Source organism: Malurus melanocephalus, unplaced genomic scaffold (assembly GCF_030028575.1).
Source record: "Malurus melanocephalus ecotype Western Australia unplaced genomic scaffold, MMel_1.1 scaffold_287, whole genome shotgun sequence".
NCBI classification, from domain to species: Eukaryota; Metazoa; Chordata; class Aves; order Passeriformes; family Maluridae; genus Malurus; species Malurus melanocephalus.
Genome location: NW_026623519.1, coordinates 166,840 through 185,947, shown reverse-complemented (window position 1 = coordinate 185,947; position 19,108 = coordinate 166,840). Strand labels below are relative to the sequence as shown.

Genomic DNA, 19,108 nt, shown 5'->3' with positions numbered 1-19,108 from the left:
TGGCACTGGGCATGGTCTGCAGCAGAGGCAAGGATGGCCCTTAGGAGCACCAGGATGCACTCCAGGCCCAGGGAGGGGGCTGCCTGCCTGCTCCCTGCTCCAACCAGCRACACAGATCCATGGAAATGTGAGCCTCACCCCATGCAGGGGGACACGGTGAATGTTTGGAGCAGTTGCACCCAGAAAGCTAACCTGGAAACTGATACTAGAGAAGGGGAAACAGGGAGTAGGAGCAGAGAGGAGCAGAGCCAGAGGGAAGAGAAGATAACATTAGAGGAGAGAGAGAAAGGAGGAAAACCAGTGACTAGTGGAAGAACTCCCACAGGGAAATCAGAAATTGATTCTCTCAGCAGAAAAATGTCATTCCCAGCTCCTGCCTTCTCTGCCAAGTACCAGAGGAAGCAGAKCTCCCTCAGCACAGTGTCCCAAGCCCTGCCCTGGGCTCTGCCAAGATTCCCTCTGCTCCTGAAAACCCCCGGGGGCCTGCAGGGAAGCACAGAGGGGGGGGGCGGGGTTAAAGCCCATGGGCCCCAAAGAGAACACCCCACCCCTGAGGGCAGGGAGGTGCCAGTTCCTGAGTGCCAGGACACCCATGGGCGTGGGCAGTGAGGSCACCCTCTTCCTCCTCCTCCTCCTCCTTCTCCTTCTCCTCCTTCTCCTCCTCATCMTCTGGTGCCAGAGGGGTCCCTGGCAGGGGCTCTGCACAGTGGGGTCCACAGGAGACCCCAGCCCAGCCCCCTCCAGCAGGAGCCTCTCCACAGCCCCCTATCCTGCACCAGTTGCTCTCCAGCTCCCTTCCTCCACAACTGCCTCCAGCGCAGCTTTTGTTCCTTCCTGGATCCTGGAAATGGGAACAGAACCCATCAGTGCCTGCCAGGAGCACGGGGCAGMTCCATGGCCACTCCCCGCTGGGTTTGACCTGTGGCAGCAGCAGCATCCCCCTAATGGGGTGGCTCACTGGGCAGCTCAGGCTGGTGTCCAGCATTCCCTGAGCATTCCCTGAGCATTCCCTGAGAATTCCCTCAGTACTCCCTGAGCATTCCCTGAGCATTCCCTGTTTCCCTTGAGCAGCCATGCTCAGCCAGGACACTGCTCTCTATCCTGAGAGTGTAGCAGCTTCTCTCCTCAGCAAAGGCCTCTCCTCCCTCTCCTCTGACTGTAACCACTGTCCTTTGGAGGAAACCTTCCCTGGGCAAAGGGGATGAGTTTCTTCAGGCTCCTCCTCTGAGTAAAGGCCCAAGATAAATGCTGTAGATCAAAGTCTGAAGCCTGGAACACGTTCATCCATGACAACACCTCTTCAGCAGTCAGGAAAACCCCAAAGCTTCAGCTTTATCTCCAAACCAGCTTGTTCCTTCTCCTCAAACCCTCGAGATGAGCACAGCTCAGTCCAAGGGACACCCAGCTCCTCCATGGTGTGATGTGAGCTCTGCTCTAGAGGGCTTGGRGCCGGCTCCAGCCACGGCTCAGAGCAGCCCTTGTGTCCCCCGGGGCCTCTGGGGGATATTCAGAGCAAATCTCTGGGTACTAGTGCACACCCCCAAGGAAGCAGGAACTCCTGAGCTTCTGAGGTCAGCAGGCTGGAGCCAAGGCAGAGCTGCCTCTCAAGAGGTGATGCTGGGCAGGGTCTGTCCAGAGCCCAGCCKTGACTTCCCAAGGGAAAAGTGACTTCCACACTCCCCTCCCCACCCATCTGCTCTAGGGACAGGAGCAGCTGGCAAGGCCACCCCCACAGCAGCCCAGTCAGCAGCAGGGACAGAGGTGACAGCAGGGAGCAGACAGCCTCTGCCCCCGCCAGCCTCAGCGCGCCCTGGGGACATGTGAGGCTTCTCCCCTGGCTTCTCCCCTCAGTGCCCCTGCTGTCCTTCGCTGCTCCGAGGGAGAGTCAGCTGAGAGRAAAGCACAGCCTCAGGCAAGGACATCGAGGGAATGTGAGATGTTGGGACAACACAGGGAGCTGGCACCGCCCAGCCCAGCATCCTCCAGCAGGAGTGGGGACAGACGGATGGAGTTGACTGGGGTGACAGAGCTCCCAACATCAGTGTGCCTGAAACCCGTGGGCACCAGGGGACTTTCTGGCACTGGTGAAAGCTCTGAGCTCTGCAGATGTGTCATCCTCGTGTCATCCATCCCTTCTCAGGACCATGAATCCCTCTTGTGGTCACCACAGGCTCTGGCCTGGGGAATATGTGGGGACATGTCAGGACTCAGTCACTGATGCCTGGAGAGGAACCAGAGGTAAGACCACCCCAGCATCTGCACCCCAGGCCAGGCACCCCAAGGGCAGGACTGACCCAGGAGATGTGTGTGCACCTCATATCAGCTCTTTCTGTCCTCCAGCTCCAAAATACGGGAACACAGTGGGTGCCAACCCAGACCAGGAGATCCTCCTGCTTTGTTGAAGGTGCCACATCCTTGGTGGAGCCCAGGCTGTTCCCAAGCCCTCCCTGACACTCATCCTGCCTCCAGGGGACAGTGCCAGCCTGCCCAGGTGCAGGCTCTTGCCTGTGCTGGTGACTTCTGCGTGGACCAAGGGACATCCACATGGAGCAAGAGCGGGCCCAGCCTGTCTCCTGCCCCCACCCCCTGCCTCTGTCCCTCCCTGGGGGACTCAGGCAGGACAAGTGTCCCAACACCACGTGTGCCCGGGGCCAGCCATGCCAGAACCAAGGCTCAAAGCCCTGCTTCTACTCAGTGAAGGCACCACTCCTGGCTATCCCCTGCTCTGAGCTAACCCTGCACAAAGGGGGTGCTGAGAGCTCACATTCCTCCCATGGACAGAGCCTGACCCAGCTGGCCATGGTGATAAGCCCAAAGACGCCTCCAAGGATGCCCATTCCCAGGGTGTCTGGGGAGCACTAGCTGCAGCCAGAACATCCCCAGGCTGCTGAAGCAGCCACCCAGGTGCCCAGGCCATCAGGTCATCTCTGCCTGGGGACCTCAGCCCTGGGTGCCAGCACAGCCCCACAGCAGCACTGGGAGTCTCTCCAGGAGCAYATCTCAGCAGGAACAGCCAGAGGAGCAGCTCTCACCAACTGGGAGACGTCCTGGGAGAGGTCCTGCCTGTCACCAGAAAGGGGACCCAGCCATGGGCAGCTCTGCTCAGAGGGCATGAGACCCCTTGGCAGGCCGGGACCCCCCCAGTGAGAGTGAAGGGCGGGGGGAAAAGAGGATGGTGACAACCTCAGGAGAGGAGACAAGACTTTTCTGTGTGAAAGACTCCATGCTTAGGGAAGCTCCATGCTCAGATGCAAAATCGTCTAAGGTGTCCTCTTCCATCGTCTGTGCCAGCACGGAAACCCCAGCACCCATGGGGAGAGAGAGGGAGACAGGGACAGAGAGACAGAGACAAAGAGAGAGAGAGAGAGAGAGAGAGAGAAAGAGAGAATTTGAGAAGGAATGAGGGAACAAAGGGTGGGTAGGTGGGTGGGTGGATGGATGGATGAATGGATGGAAGGATGGATGGATAGATGGACAGAGGTCACAGCTGTGCCAGCTCTAGATGTTCCATTCACCTCTGCACTTGATGGATTCCATGGTGAAAGCGGTGTGAGGCAAAGTCACCCTTCCTCAAGCGCTTGGCCGAGGGGCCACAGCCCCTGCAGCCACGATGTCCAGGAATTGCTGGGCCCAGCAGGAACACGGGCACATCCCAAACTCCCTGCAGAGCTGTGCCCCATGGCAGGGGCAGCCAGGGCAGAGCAGCCCCACACATGGCACCTGCCCTCCCAGAGCCACATCCTCGGCTGCAGGCACAATGCTGGCTCCAGCACCCACTGAGGGACAGCGGGCAGGGAGGGTCCTGGCAGGGACAGGGCACCCCAGCTGGCAGCAGGGACACTGCTGTCACACATTGCCTGCACTGAGCCCACCAGGGCCCAGGCCACAGAGCCCAGCTGTGCCACATCCACACCCCCCAGTGAYGGGGGCTCTGTCTTGGCACCCCAATTCCAGCTCTCTCGTCACCCCATGGTCCCCGTGCAAAGCCAGCATGCATAATGCCCAAAGGGGACAATGTGAGGTGGGATCCCAATGTGGCACTGCTTACCCTCCACCCCCTCCCACACTCAGGTCCCACTGCTGAGAGCACCATGGGGCACCTCTGCACAGGTGCCTGTTCCTGCTCTGCCGGGGACACCCCCCAGCAAGCATTGTGCTGGCATTGGTCCATAGGCTGCTGGTGAGGAGGGTGAGCAAAACCTCACCCCATGGGCCACCAGAACCACAGCCCAGCTCTTAGGCAGCCCCAAAACACCTCCAGAGAAGGGCTGTTCAGTGCCTGGGGAGATCTCCCACAGCAGCATGAAAATGGTTCAGAAACTTAAAGAGACATCCCTGTCCCCAGCACATCACTTGCACTGTGCTTCCTCAGGGCAGCACAGGAGCAGAGCCCCCGAGCTGAGGGACTCCTCCCCGCCAGATCCTGATCCTCTCCACAAGAGAAGCAGCAGAACGAACCTCAGTGGCCTTTTCAGGGGTTCCCTTTGGTGTTTCATCCTCGTGCTTGGGTGAGGAAGAGGCTGGTGAGGAAGGCAGCCTCCTGTCCCGGTCCCTGTGAACCAGTTTGCTGTTGGGCTCCTTCAGGGTCCGCTTCAGCTCGTTGATGCTGGCCTGATGCTTCAGCAAAACATCTTCTGGCTTGTCTAAAAACTTGGGAAGGAGAGAGGAAGAGAGCGAYGGTTACAGCAGCAGCCCAGGCCAAAGGGGTGAGCAGGGACATTGGGAAGGTTGGTTTCACACTGGGCTGGAACTGGGGGTCTCAGGAACTGAATGAAGAGCATGGTGGAGCACCCTGGTGTGCAGGTCTCGCTGGGACAGGGAGCAGCTCTGTCACTGAAGGGAGCAGCAGAAGGGCAGCACAGGGCCCAGCGTATGTGGCAGGTGAAGGGCACGGCATGGCCTGATGGCATTRCCAGGGCACTGTGTACTCCTGTCTGCGGACAAGCTAAGGCCTCCTGGACAGGAGAGTGGGCTATCCCTTGGGATCAGCAAGGAATGGGGCCCTGCTGGAAATGCCAGCAGCCTGTGCTGCTGCTCTCTGGTGCCAGGCATGCAGGGAGCCCAGGCTCTGTCCCAGCAAGGGAGGCGAGTGGCATTTCCAGCAGAACTCCTCCAGAGCAGGCTCTGCCCAAGGGACAGTGGTCCAGGACTGGGCAGAGATGTCCTGCACAGATCCAAGCCTGGATCCCCGTGGACCAGCCTGGGATGAGTGGGTCTGATCTGCTGTGGAGAGAGGACAGTGCAGAGCACTCAGGGGCGAGGGTTCGGGTGTGGGAGTGTGGCCAGGTGAGGGCACAGGCGCTGGGGTGGCCCCCTCCTCCTGCCACAGAGGTGGGCAAACCAGCTCCCAGCAGGAGCCTGGCTTTTGCCTCCAACCCAAACCTAAACCCAAACCTCTCCTGAGGTTCAAAAGGAGGTCCCTAAAGCCCTCCCCAGTACCTCCTTGGCAACAGAGCAGAGACCCGTGAGAGTCCCAGGAGAAGCCCCACCAAATTTTCCAGATGCTGAAGGMTCAGCACAGTGCCATACAAGTCCCACCCCGGCCCTGCATGTCCGAACTGAGCAGGGCTCAGGTGTGCCCACCTCTGGGCTGGGTGCAGCACATGCACATGCAGTGGGCAAGCGATGATGCAGGTGGAGGTCAGAGCAATGCCCACCCCTGGCRGGGCGGCACAGGGAGGCCGATTGTGCCAGCGTGGCCAACCCCATCCCCTGGCTATGCTTGCTTCGGCTGGCACCTCAGTCTGGGACCTCCATCCCACTGTGAGCAGAGGTGATCCCCYGGGGAGCAGCCCTGGGTTTGAGGCCAGGAGGAATCGCTCCCGATGGGGTCACCACAGGCACAGTTTGTGCAGGAGCGCTCAGCCTCCCTCTGTGCTCAGCCCCTCTCAGGGAGGGCAGGCACAGGGCTGCTGTCAGTGCTGGCCCCRCCAGGCAGCCCAGAGCCTCCTGGCCCCCATGGAGGTGGGATGGCAGCCACAGTGCTTGGGGAACCCCAGCCTTGCTCTCGGGGGCCTGCAGGAGAGCTGGGCAGGGGGGAATGAAGCAGGTTGGGTCAGGCAGCAGCAGAGCRTGGGTCAGGTGCCAGCAGGAGGACAGGACCAGCTCCACAGGAGGGGAGACACAAGGCGAGGACACAGGGGGTTGGGAACACGAGCAGAAGCCAGGTCATCTCAACGGGCCAGGGGCTCTCCYGCCCTCAGGAGGGCTCCTGCTCACAGGCACCATCAGGACCACCTTATTTAGTGGGATAGAAGATGCCACAGCTGACCCCCAGATGTCTGTTCCTTGGGCTCCTCCAGCACCCAACCCCCAGCCCGGTGCATCTTGTATTCCAGTAAATAGGGTGACATATGGACTTGTTTTGGTAAGGATGGACAGTATGATGCACYAATGAGGACTAAGATACTCCAGAGAGAGAATACCTCCTGCTTGTGCCTGGGGGTTGTTTCATGCTCCGGCTGGCAGCAAAGAGAGGGTTAAAAGTAACCAGCAGGGTCAGTCAAGGGCACTTGTCACAAACATCACAGTTTAACTGATGGGCTGGTAGGGACCCCCCCCTCCCCTCCCCTTCCCTCCCCTCCCAGCAGGGGGCTGAAATGGGCAGGGACAGCCCAGGAACAGGACAGGAGGGGATGGGCTGTGGTGGGCACTGGGCAGTGGTGGGCCCTGGTAGTGGTGGGCACTGATGTGCTCAGCCTATGTCCCAAATGAGTGTGCTTGAGATGGCACCACCACAGCCTGTCCCCATCTCCATCCCTGTCCCAGAACCTGGCTGTACCCAGCTCTACCCTGCCTGGGGACGATCCTTGAGACCACATAGAGGGCTCTGAGGAATCCAAGTTGAGCCAGACCCCTATGACAGCCCCACTGCCACCAGTGGGGACAAGGGCCATGTCCCAAGGGTGCCACCAGTCTGGGGCACAGCTGACACCGGCAGGGCTGCAGGGATCCTGCCTGAGTGACCCTTCCGGCCTGCAGCCCAGCCCTGCCTGCCCCTCCACCCCCAACCTCCTCTGCCCACCTCAGCTGTACCTTCAGCTCCTTGATCTTTGTTGGGGTGGTCACCTCCTCGTCCTCCGTCTCAGAGCGTCTCCTGCTGCCAAACTCACCATCCTCATCTGCCTTCTCACCCTCGGGCCTGGCGTCATGGTTCTCACTGACAGAGGCTGGGCGCGAGAACTCTGCCCATGGGGACAGCCGGGTCATCCCAGCCTGGCCACCCCCCTCCTGCCCAGCCCCTGCCCCTGCCCACCGGGATAGCCGGGTCACCCAGCCCTGCCACCCTGGCCCACCCACAGCCCCTGCCYGTAGGGACAGCTGGGTCACCCCGCTGCGGCCCCAGCCCCCGCCAGCTCACACCTGGGGCTGATGGTCCTGGGGGTGCCAGGGCACAGGGGAGGGGGTGATGTGTCCCCAAGTTGCCTGACCCTGGCCCTRCCATGTCCCCCTGCTCACACACAGACTGAATTACCCCTTGGGGTGGGGACAGACCCCATGCCATGGGGGTGCCACYTGGAACTGCTGTGCCCCTGTCCAGTGCGGCCAGGCAGCACCCCCTCATTCCTGCTGGTGAAGCAATGTCCCTCCTGTCCCCATCTGTCTCGTACCTCCATCCAGGCTGCGGGACATGGTGTAGCGTTTGCTGGAGGAGCGCTCGAAGAAGGGCGCAGGGCGATCGATGAGGGCGCTGGCCTGGCGCGTCTGCGCCTGCGTGCGCCCGCTGTACCGAAACTTGGAGCCCATCACCAGGAAGCCCTTGGGGGGTGGCTCTGGGGACACCAGCCTAGGGGTCATGGGGGTAGGAGGGTGTCAGCGAGCCACGGTCGGGCCCCCTGGCCTCCATGTGCAGCAGAAGCAGGAGCATGTCTGCCTCCAGGAAGAGAGGTTTGGAGCAGGTTCCTCACCTGAAGAAGGTGTGATGCTCTATGCAGACCTTCCAGAGCCTCTTGGCTGAGCGGTGGTTGGGCAGCTTGAAGCCAATGGTGCTCTCAAACTGTTCGTACTTGGGGGAGACAGAGATGGGCTGTCACAGGCACATCCTGCCCCAGGGACATGGTGGAACAGGACCTTGCCAAGGCCCTCAGGACCATGCAAAAAAAACGCCAAAAGTCTTCTTCAAAGCTATGCTGGGAAGGTCCATGCCCAGCACATGCCCAGCAGGGCAATGGGATACACCCCACACCTCTGGCCTCAGCTGTAAATGGCTTTTCAGTGCGAGATAAATTTCCTCAAGAAACAAAAAGCTTTTATAGCTGTTTTGGTGTAAGGGCATTATTCTCAGGTGTGCTGTTTTTGCCCTCCAGCCTGCTGGAACACCTGGATGGAAATGCATTTTCCCACCATAAAAGAGGGAAAAYAAAGTCTGAAAATTAATGGAAAAACTTCATTATTATTTTTTGTAAAGATGTGATAAAAATGGCCCTCAATCCCCTTTCCTGGGCAAGCTCCCTACACCAGCAGGGTCRCTGTGTCTGTCAGGGATGGGATCCTGGGATCCCTCAGCTGCTGAAGTCACAAGAGCACATGAAAGAAAATCTATGCCACAGGAGATGTGCTCTCTTGGCCAGCATGATCATAAACGTGGCATCCTTGGAGCAGAGGCCGGAGTCAGGTTAGGAAATCCCCACCATGATCCCCAGTCCCTCAGGACAGGCACCCAGGGGCTGCACCAGCACCTGGCACCCACCTCGCCCGGGCGGATCTTGATGTAGAAGTTGCTCCTCTTGTAGGAAATCTTGAGGATCTTGGGCCAGGCAAAGCGGTTGATGCGCAGCCGGTCCCGGTAGATGAGGAGGCCGTTGGCGCAGACCCCCAGCATGATGTCAATGCCCTCCGAGTCCTGCAGGAGGCAGGAGAAAGGAGGGGACAGCTCAGCCGCTCAGCAAGGGCCAGCCTGGCCAGCAGTGCCACGTCCCTATTGCTGGCTGCTGCAGGGGCCTGGCTGGCAGAGGGGGCACTGCACCCCAATCTGGTGGAGGATAAACTCTGGAGCTCCTCTGGTACAGCAGAGTCACCCAGAGTGTGCCAGGAGCCCTCCCTGCAGGAGGGTGGGCAGGAGCAGGCTGGGAAGGGGCAGCGTTCCGGCAGCCCCTAGCCCCGTACCTTGGCGTGGTGTAGGTCCACCCCATACATGGAGAGCTTCTTGGCATTCTCCAAGAAGTGGATCTCTGCTTCCCCAGGGGTCATTCCCCTGCAGGCAGACAGAGAGGGGGACACGTGGCTGAGCGCTCCAYGGGTGTGCAGCAGCTGTGCCATGCCATCCCCCCCGGGGCTCACCGATAGGTCTTGTGCAGCTCCATGATGCGCTCCTCCAGCTCCCGCGTCTGGTTGGGGGCGAAGCGCAGCTCRCTCACATAGTTGCCCACGTGCTCCTCGGCGTCGTGGTCACCCAGCTCGGCCTGGACAGCATAGGAGCCCAGCAGGGCGTGGGTGACGAAGGAGCAGGGCAAGCGGCCYGTGATGATGTCAGCACGGAGCTGCAGGCACAGGTAGTATCTGCAGGGGGGCAGAGGGTCAGAGAGGGGCAGGGGAGCAGTCTGAGGGTCCCAGGAAGGAACCTGGGTCTCCCCAGGGCAGGCTGGGGTTCCCAGGAAGGAATCTGGTGCCCCCAGAGCAGGCAGGGGTTCCCCAGGAAGGAGACCCGAGGTCCTCACCTGGTGATGTCCTCTGTGAGCTGGGCAGGGTCAGGAGGGTAGAACTTCACGGTGAAGGCAAAGTTCCAGGGCCCGCCTGGGGAGGGGAGAGAGCATCTCAGGACAGCACCCTGGGGGCTGCACACAGGGYACAGGAGCATCCACAGGTCCACTGAGGATCCCAGTGCTCTCTTAAGCCCCACCAGGGCAGGCATAAAAGGACTCCACAGGCTGTCAGGGGCACAGCCCTTGGGACTCCAGCATAGCTGGGTGAATCCTCCCTGAAGAACTGGGGACAGCAAAGAYTCACTGCAGGAGCCACCAGCTCAGGGTCACAGCAAAAGTGTCCTGTGTTCCCAAAGGTGCCASCCTGGAAAGCAACACGATGGCAAAGGCACCCCAGGGCCCCCCACSTTTCCCCACTGTCCCCATACCCCCTGAACAGGGCAGGCAGTGACAGAGAGCCACCAAGTCTCAACCAGCTCCCCTGTGGCACAGATGGGTCCTTTGTCTCCCCACCTCTCAAGAGGTGGGTAACACACAGCTGAATGAGCAACAGCATCCACGTGCCAAGGCCAGCTGCCAAAGGTCCCCTCCAGGGCAGGTGGGGAGGGGACAGCCACACTGAGCCATTTGGGAGCCCCATGGGACACCCCAGAGCCGGGGAGGATGGACCTTCTCCAGGCACTTACTGCGGATCTGCTTCTTGATCTCCTTGGAGGGGTCCAGCCAGTTCTGCAATGAGGAGACAGCAGATCAGGGGGGTGCCCACCTCGGAGGGGTTGGCTGCAGAGGGATSCCCCATGCTTACCTTCTGGCTGTCTGAGTCGCAGAAGGTGAGGCCGAAGTAGTCCTTCTCCAGGAGGTTGAGGTGCTCACACACCAAGTCAAAGAGCACCTGGCCTCGGGCGTGTTTCTGTCACAGACACACAYAGGCTGATGGTGAGATGGCCCCTTGGGCTCCTGGACACCCTCCAGGGGACCACCAAAACATGCTGTCACCTGGCATGGGCTTCATCATGTCCCAGCCCTGTAGCCCTGGGATCACCCGGGTGTCCCCAGACTGGTGCTAAAGGGTGTCCTGGGACTGCAGAGATGTGGCACCACTGTGGGGACACCCAGGTGGTCCTGGARTTGCAGGGATGGTCTCCTGGTGGCAGTGGTGGCTTTGTCCCCAAGGAYGGCATGACAGACAAGAGCCACCAAGAGCCCAGGCCACGTGCAGTGATGGAGAGCACCCTTGGCATCAACGAATCACAGAATGGTTAGGGCTGCAAGGGACTTTAGAGGTCATTTCTCTAAGGGACCCTGCCACTACTCCAGGCTGCTYCAAGCCCTGTCCAACCTGGCCTTGGAGTCCAGGGATGGGAACTGAATTCCCCTGAATTTTGCTTTGTTACAGGCAGCAACAAGGCCCAGACTCCCTCAGGACCGTGGAATAACAACCCTTCCAAGTGTGTATCTTCCCCTCCTTCCATCCTGGCAGCTCTCATCTCCCCTCTCCAAGGCATCCACTCGGCCAGTGCTCCAMGGAGAGCCAGGGGAAGGATGACTGCACTGGGGCTTGCAGGCTGCCCCTGTGCTCCACGAGCCCTGGGGATGCTCTGCTCCTTTCCTTCTTCAGGAGAACTTCCATCTTGGTGCCAACCTGTCGTTCTACAGCTTTGTGACCAATTTTAGCACTGAAGGGACAGCCAGTGCTGCTGGAGCACAGAGACCAAAGGCCCCGCTCCTGTGCCATGGGCAGGGGCTGGACACCCCAGCCAGCATCCTCGGGGTGCCCCGTGCTTCCACACTCCCTCCGTTCACCAACCCCAGGCAGCCGAGCCCTGCAGCAGAAGCACCTGCACACTGTGCTGCCACAATTATCCATGGGCCAGAGCCAGGGCAAAGGCCTCCCTGGCACAGGCTCTTGGATCCTTGCCCCTGAACCAGCTCAGCTTTYCATCCTTAAGCAAAATTGCCAGTCCTTAAGAATGTCCCTCTCTGCCCCCCGACTCATGGTGTGGGTCGGAGCAGTGCTGTCTTCCCAATCTGAGGACAGGAGACAGCAGCAAGTGCTGCTGTCTGAGGACAGGAGAGAGCAGCAGTGATGGAGATGGGAACGGGGCTCCTGGGGTGTCCTGCTTTCCGCTGCCTTGTCCTCAGGGCAGGACCACCAGAACCTGCCACAAACACCAGCACCAACTCCTGACTGAATCCTGGGTATCACCCAGCTGTCCTGGAAGGGAAAGGTGCCTATGTTGATGATAACTGAAGCATTCCTGCAGGTTCTCCCAGTGCTCAGGTGGCCACTGCCAGGTGCGTGTCCCCTCTGTCCCTCTCYGCAGCTACTGCCAGGTGAGTGTCCCCTCCATCCCACCCTGCCAGGTGCTTGAACTGCCAGGCAGAGCTCTATCCCCAGCCATTAAGCTTCTGACTTAGACCCTGATTTGTGAGTGGCTGCCAAATTTGGTTTCATGGGACTGAAACTCCCTGCGAGGGTCTTTCTTTCCAGACTTTTTCCTCACTTTGAAATTTTAGCTTAAATGGCTATTTCTGTGGGTGCTTTTCCCTAGGACAGAAGTACTACAAAGCTGTCCTTGGCAGAGTCCCAGTCCTTGAGCACTCTCTGGACTGGGCAGGACCCCAAGAGTGTCCCTTCMTTTGTGCCAGCACAGGCCCCCAGARCTGGGTCTCACCTCCACCTCGCACTCATACTCAGAGGCATCAAGCAGGGTCACCCTGCACAGGGCACTCTTCATTTTCTTGGTGGTTTTCTGGGGTGACTTCTGGGTCTTGCTGGGGGTTGTTTTGTCAGAGAGTCCATCAGTCTCACTGTAGTCCTTGTCCTCCATGTCGGTGCCCTGGAGCGGGGACACACAGAGGGTTACCTGGCACCACTGCCATGGGGACACATGGGCGAGGGACAGCTGTGCACAGCAGAGTAGGGCAGCCGGGGAGGGGCAGTCCCCAGTCGAGGCCAGTTTCCCCAGCCCACACTCCCAGCACAGCCCAGATCCCTGGAGAATGGTCCCCTGGGGTCAGTGCAGCGCCCAAACCGTCCATGCCCACCCGCCAGCACTGTAGCTCGGCTCCCGAGCAGCTCCCCAGCCAAGCCCAGGTGCAGCCGGGGCTCCCAGCTCAGCCGGGACCGCTGCCGGCTGTCTGCCCGTGCCCCGGCCAGCAGCGCCATTCCCAGCCCGCAGCACTCCCGGCTGCACCGCGGCTCCCGCTTGCCTGTCCCTCCTGCCAGGAGCTGTGCAGGTAGCAGGGGGAGCGGGCAGAGCCCACCCAGTGCCCTGGCCCAGGTGCTCCTCTGGGGGATGTCCCCCTCGGGCACAGGAAGGGACGTACCCACCCTACCGGGCCCCCGCATAGCGGGCAGCAGCGAGGGTGTCAGTCCCCTCTCGTGGCTGTCATCCACTCACCGGTTCCATGTTCCGGCTGTCGGGCTGTGCCTCGGCCTTCTCATGGGGGTCRGAATCGCGGCCGGCGGGGCTGGGCGCAGCCGTGGGGCCCTGGGCAGCCGCCTCCAGCTGCTGCTGCGGAGCCTCTTCCTGTGCGTTCCTCACCTCCGAGCCCGGGCCAGTCTCTGTTGTCATGACCGCTGGTCACCACGCTGGCCATCGTCCCCGGGAGAGAGACAGGACGTGTCACCCACGGCCCGGGGATGCTGCCCAGAACTGCTGGCTGGGATGCCCCGGCTGCTCGGGGAGGCTGACACAGGCTTGGGATGTGCCTGTCTCTGCCCCACTGCCTGCACACATACACGGATCTGCTGCCAGATCCCAGATCCTTGTCCACTCAGATCCACTGCCAGACCCCAGATCCCTGTCCATGCACAGATTGGTGCCAGAGCCCAACTCCTTGTCCACTCACAGATCCACTCCAGACCCCAGATCCCTGTCCATGCACAGATCCAGGGCCAGACCCTTGATCCCTGTCCATGCACAGATCCAGGGCCAGTGCCTGGCTCTCTCTGTGCTGAGAAGTGGCTTTGCAAGGAGCTGGTGGCAGCAGCACAGGACACCGGGATTTCACACTCTGAGCTGCAGAACAGCCAGCAGTGGGGAGRGACACAAGTGATAGGGCCCACCACGGGCAGGGCACGGGTTCATGCCCCATCCTTGCACTCACAGCAGGCAGTGAAGCTGCCCTGAGCCCTGCTCCCACACCCYTGCACCCGCTGGTACCTTCACTTGTGTTTTCTGGGAGGGGGAGGAAAAGACAGGCTGTGAGTCAGGGGAAAGACTGCACTGACACAGGAAATGGTAAACACGGATAGCTCCACAGATCACATCCGGGCTGGCTGGTTTGCTCCCCTCTGGCCACCCTAGCAGCAGCAGCAGCATGCTGGGTTCCCACGGCCAGCCTGGGACCCTGTGGATTCCTGCCTCCAGCCCCAGCTGCCTGAAAAACAAACCCAGGGCCAGGAACAGGGAAGGGAGGGYGCTTCCCATGCCGGGATGCTCAGCAGCATGTTTTTGGAACCTTTATGGTTTTGAAACCTTTTATGCCAACRCAGCATGGGCTGACAGGGGTTGCCRCGAGGGTTTGTGCTCTGCAGGTCATGGAGCACCCTTTGAACCATCACCTACCGTCTGCTCAGGCTGCTCAGGCTCTGCCAGCTCCACACAGGTCATGTCCAGCTGTGCAGGACACACTGGGGTCATCCCTACTAGAGTCCAATGGCTGTGGCTGGGTGAGATGGCTCAGCTGGAGCATCTGGGACCCTGAGGTCACATCACCCACYCTGCCCACAGGGCAGCCACACCGGCAGCCCTGAGTAATGCCTGCAGATCCTGTTCCACTCCTGACCCCTGCCATGGGCAGGGACATCTCCTATTATCCCAGGCTGCTCCAAGACCCATCCAACCTGATCTTGGACACTGCCAGGGATCCAGGGGCAGCCACAGCTTCTCTGGGCACCCTGTGACAGGGCGTCAGCATCCTCAAGGGGAAGAATTTCCTCTCCCATCTAACCTTGCCTTCTGGCAGTGGCAAGCCATKCCCTGTGTCCTGTCCCTCCATCCCTTGTCGCCAGTCCCTCTCCAGCTCTCCTGGAGCCCCTTTTGGCACTGGAAGGGGCTCTGAGYTCTCCCTGGAGCCTTCTCTTCTCTAAGCTGAACACCCCCAGCTCTCCCAGCCTGGCTCAGAGCTGAGGGGCTCCAGCCCTTGGAGCATCTCTGTGGTCTCCTCTGGACTGGCTCTGCAACTCCACACCCTTGCTGCGCTGGGCCCCAGGGCTGGGGCAGCTCCGCAGGTGTCTCAGGGTCTCACCTGTGCAGGGCAGAGGGGCAGAATCCCCCCCTCAGCTCTGCCCAGGCTGTGGGATCAGCCCAGCCCAGGGCTGGTTTCTGGGCTGTCAGTACCCATGGCTGGGTCACATCCCATTTGTCAGCCCCAGCAGCCCCAAGTCCCTCTCCCAGGGCTGATCTCAAGCCACCCAGCCCCCAGCTTGTGCTGGGGCTGCCCTGACCCAGGTGCAGGACCTTGCACTTGCACTTGGTTGAAGTTCATGGGGTTCACRTGAGCCCACTGCCCCAGCCTGCCCAGGACCCTCTGATGCCCTATCCCTGGTAGATGCACTGCACTGCTCAGGCTCAGCTCAGTGTCACTCACCAGATTCACTGTTACAAAGCAAATCCATCCCACACCCCAGCTCCTGTCCCACTGTTGCCCTTCAGGTGTCCTCAGCAGTGGGAAGATGTGAAACCTTCCTGGGAAAAAGACTAAAACTGGCTCTGGGGGTGGAGGGAATGGAGAGGAGGTGACAGAGAAGACAGGGAGTCAAGCCTACACCTTCCGCCGGATTYGCAGCCAGGAGATCCCAGGAACATTCCCCTCCTGTGCCCATGCTGGCTGTGTGGACACCACAGGGGCCTCGTTTCCCACCCAAAGGTCCAGGATTTCACCCCCTTGTCCCAGGGCCATGTTCTCCTGGCCATGACAGGCCAGACAACTGGCTCTGAACAGCAYCAGCTCCTCCTGACACACCCCACTGCTCTGCCAAGGCCACCAGAAGCTTTCAGAGGTCACCAGTGGTTTGTTTTTTCCACAGAGGAAACAGGGCTGCTGTTTTTCCACTGCACATTCAAGCAGTTGCTCGCTCCCAGCCCCAATCCCTGTGTAGATCATTCCCAAGTGCTTCTGCCTGGATCTCAGTGTGTGAATTTTTAATCAATGTGAAATCTCTAAAATGACAACACATCGCCTTGGGCCAACAACATGCTGAGTTTTCCACTTGATGTTTCTAAACTTTCTTCCAAACTGCTTTTTCCCTGCAGTGTGAAGCACTCATCCCTGAGGAAATGAGGGGTTTTTTTAAGGGTAGGAAGCTAGTACTTCATCTCACCTCACTCTTGCATCTGAAGCTACAGTTCAAACCTTCTGATGGTGGCAAGGAGCCTGATCCAGGGACCGACTTGCAGCTGAAGCCAGTGAGAGCATGGCACAGAAGTTCCAGGGTGGCAGAGCTCTGGTARGGGGGCCTGGCAAATCTCTAGGGAACATCTGCCTGCTCCTGGGGCAGGGAATCCCTCAGTCTCCAGCCTTGCAGTCAGGCTGGGGAGGCTCTGGTCTCTGYAGGGTCACTGCTGGACTGCAGGAGCTGTTTGAGGGAGGGCTGGCAGGGGCAGTGGCTTGGGCACAGCCCTACTGCAGCTAAGCTCTGCAGCTGCACAGCCCCGATGGAGGGACCACGCTGGCACTGCCATGCTCCTGGGTACTGCCACAAGGGCAGCATTCASGAGTAGTTCCCGGCCTGCCCTGGGGCTGAGCCAGAGCTCCTGCAGCGCTGCCACTCACCCCAACGCTGCTGCAGCCAAGGATCAGCCTCAGCCTAGCAGCACCAAGCCCGTGGGGACCGTGGCACCAGCAGTGGAACACTGCCATTCTCTGTGGCAGCCTGGTCACCCACACTCACCTGCATCCAGRGCTGTGGGAGAAGGCCACCAAAGCTGATATGACCACCAGAATCCTGTGTGCCAGGCTGGGGGCACAGCACCCAGGGGGCACGTGCAGGCTCTGCAGGGACCTGAGCAGCACTCACAGTGCACCCTGCCCCAGCCCCTTGTCCCTCTATTTCCGGTGGCCTTTCCCATGGCCCTCAGGAGCTGCAGAAGGAGGTGTTGCCCTGTGYTGTGGGCAGAAGCTGTCCCTGATGGGAGGGGACAGCACAGCACAGACAGGGAGCAGGAGCCACAGAGCCCTGTCCACCCCCAGCACCTTCTGGGTGCGAACTCAGTTCCTGCTGCCCCAGCACAGGGACCTCAGAATGGGGCCATGGATTGCAAAAGGATACCGGTCCCWATGTGCTGCCCAAGGGACAATTTCATTGACATATCTGCTATCACAGACATGTAGAAGAGGTTTACACCACAACTGCAGTGAACTTAGTTATTTTTTAAGTATTTCCCACAGAAGAAGCAGGACCCCATCCCTCTGGGCACCAGCCTTCCCAGGCTGTCCCAGTCCTTCCCAGCACCCAGCTTTGCTCCTGCCTGTTCCACTGGAGCAGCTCCCATGCTGAGGCTGTTGGAGGCAGGAGGCAGCAGGCACTGACCCCCAGACCCTGTCCTGTGCAGGGCAGTGACCAGTGCTCCTCTTGGCACCCACAGGCCCCAGTGCCCCATGTCCAGTTTTCAACAAGGGCAAGTTGTCAGCACAGGCCCAGTTTCCAGCAAAGCTGGCTTGTTCCTGCTGCGGCTGGAGCCCTGTGGGCTGGGGGATGCTCCTCAGGGTAGAGGGCTGGAGCCAATGAAGTTCCAGGCTGCCAGAATAGGCACGCGGGAATGGTGACTGCAAAGGCAACCTCAGCAGGATCACAGGCAGACCTGCTTGTCATGCCTGGAATCTCCTCCCATCATCTCCCTGCCTGCTTCTCCTCCCCTCAGTGTTTTCTTCTTCCTTCCCCTTCAAGCTGGAGTGTGGATTTYCCAGCTGCTTTGCCCCATCACTTTCCCAGCACATCCCAGCTCCAGCCTCTGCAGTGCTCCCCTCCCCAAACCCTCCCTTCCCTGCAGCCGGCTCTCCCCTCCCCTGCCCCGTCACTCCCAGCTSCTGGGCTGCTTTCCGAGGCTGAGCAACCCCCTTTTCTCCTGGGGTCCCCTTCATCCCCCTTCATCCCTGCCCATTGGCTGTTGCCAATCCATGAGGCTTCACCTCTGGAGCATCCTCGTCACAGGCAGAGAGCAGCCCCCTGCTGAGTGCCCAAACTGGGCTCCACGGGCTACAGCACAAGTAGGGAGCACARAGACGGGTGACAACCCAGAGACCTCCTCTGTCACCCCTGCCAAGGGCCCATGGGACTGATGGTGGCAGCAGAGACCCCCACAAGGCTGTGGGACAGATGCCTGCTGCAGAGACAGACAGACACGGGGAGCAYCCTGCGGGGTGGCAGTGGCTGCACGGCACAGGGCACAGGGCCAGGTACCTGTCAGTCTTCAAGAACAGAGGTGCTCACCGGGGCTGTGGCACCCAGCAYGCCTGAGGGGGCAGGGGCTCAGCTGGCAGGGGACAGGAGCACAGGCAGCGCCTTGCAGCCAGCCTGGAAACCTGAAGGAACCCAGCAGGGAGTACTGAGCATCCTCCAGGGACACAGAAACAGCAAACAAGGAAAGCAGCCCCAAAGCCCCCGCAGCACGAAGCATCCTGAGCCCCCACCCCCAAGCCCCAGTGGCACCCTGGGCCTCACCCCCTGGTACAGGACACACAAATCCCCAAACCGCTCTGCAGTGCAGCCCGRGAGCTCTGCAGCAAGGCCAGAGAATCATATGAGCTGTTTATGTGAGGGGCAAGGATCAGAAACACAGGGGATCCCCTGCTCCTGCGGACTGAACTCTGCATCTCCTCACGGGGGGCTGGCACGGGCACAGATCTGCAGCGACCCGAGCTGTAAAAGTGCTCCGTCATAGAACCATCAAGTTTGGAAAAGACCTCTAAGATCAAGTGCAGCCGGCCCCTATCATCCCCAGGAGCCGCATCCCACCCAGCCTTTCCCAGGTACCGGCCCCTGGCTGAAGCTCGGGACAGCAGCAGCAGCAGCAGCAGCAGCAGGGCCGAGCAACACGCAGTGCCCGGGGCGGGGGGCCCTACCTGGGTGCCAGCTCCCCATGGCTCCAGCGCGGCTCATTCCGGCGCGGCTCATCCCGCCGGGCTGACGCTGCGGCCGAGGCAGCTCTTTCTGCAGAGCCGCCTCTTCCCACGCCCCGCGCAGTGACGGACGGACGGAGACGGAAGGACGGATGGATGGATGGATGTGCGCTGCAGCTCCGGCCGGGATGGGAGCTGCGAGCGGCGCTGCCTCCCCAGCCCAGCGCCGGGCTGCCCTCCCGGGGATGCCGGTGCCCACCCCACCGCCCCCGTGCCCACAAATGCCTGATTCATCCCGGGCCGGGCGCTCCTGCCGGGATCCTTCCCCGCGCACGCCCGGCAGGGAACGAGAGCTCCGCGGTGCATCTTTGTCCCAAGGTAACAGGGCACTGCCCCGC

At 60.5% G+C, this 19,108-nt stretch overlaps 1 protein-coding gene across 5 annotated transcripts in view; it reads right to left on the bottom strand.

Moving 5' to 3' along the window:
* EPB41L1 (erythrocyte membrane protein band 4.1 like 1) overlaps positions 1-18,786 on the bottom strand; it is a 33,461-nt gene extending 14,675 nt beyond the window's left edge. For 3 of the 5 annotated variants that reach the window (XM_057376692.1, XM_057376693.1, XM_057376695.1), the window contains exons 1-14: positions 18,714-18,786; positions 13,046-13,236; positions 12,317-12,481; positions 10,447-10,551; positions 10,328-10,370; positions 9,657-9,732; positions 9,280-9,498; positions 9,106-9,193; positions 8,690-8,842; positions 7,908-8,005; positions 7,611-7,786; positions 7,036-7,184; positions 6,426-6,461; positions 4,459-4,650 (exon numbers count right to left, since the gene is read on the bottom strand). In XM_057376692.1, coding sequence (XP_057232675.1) covers positions 4,459-4,650; positions 6,426-6,461; positions 7,036-7,184; positions 7,611-7,786; positions 7,908-8,005; positions 8,690-8,842; positions 9,106-9,193; positions 9,280-9,498; positions 9,657-9,732; positions 10,328-10,370; positions 10,447-10,551; positions 12,317-12,481; positions 13,046-13,219 — 1,674 coding nt within the window. In that variant the 5' untranslated portion in view covers positions 13,220-13,236; positions 18,714-18,786. Of the gene's footprint in view, positions 1-3,183; positions 3,283-4,458; positions 4,651-6,425; positions 6,462-7,035; positions 7,185-7,610; positions 7,787-7,907; positions 8,006-8,689; positions 8,843-9,105; positions 9,194-9,279; positions 9,499-9,656; positions 9,733-10,327; positions 10,371-10,446; positions 10,552-12,316; positions 12,482-13,045; positions 13,237-18,713 lie in introns of all 5 variants that reach the window. The other 2 variants (XM_057376691.1, XM_057376694.1) reach the window with 2 other exon arrangements.
* Between the last annotated feature and the right edge of the window lie 322 nt (positions 18,787-19,108).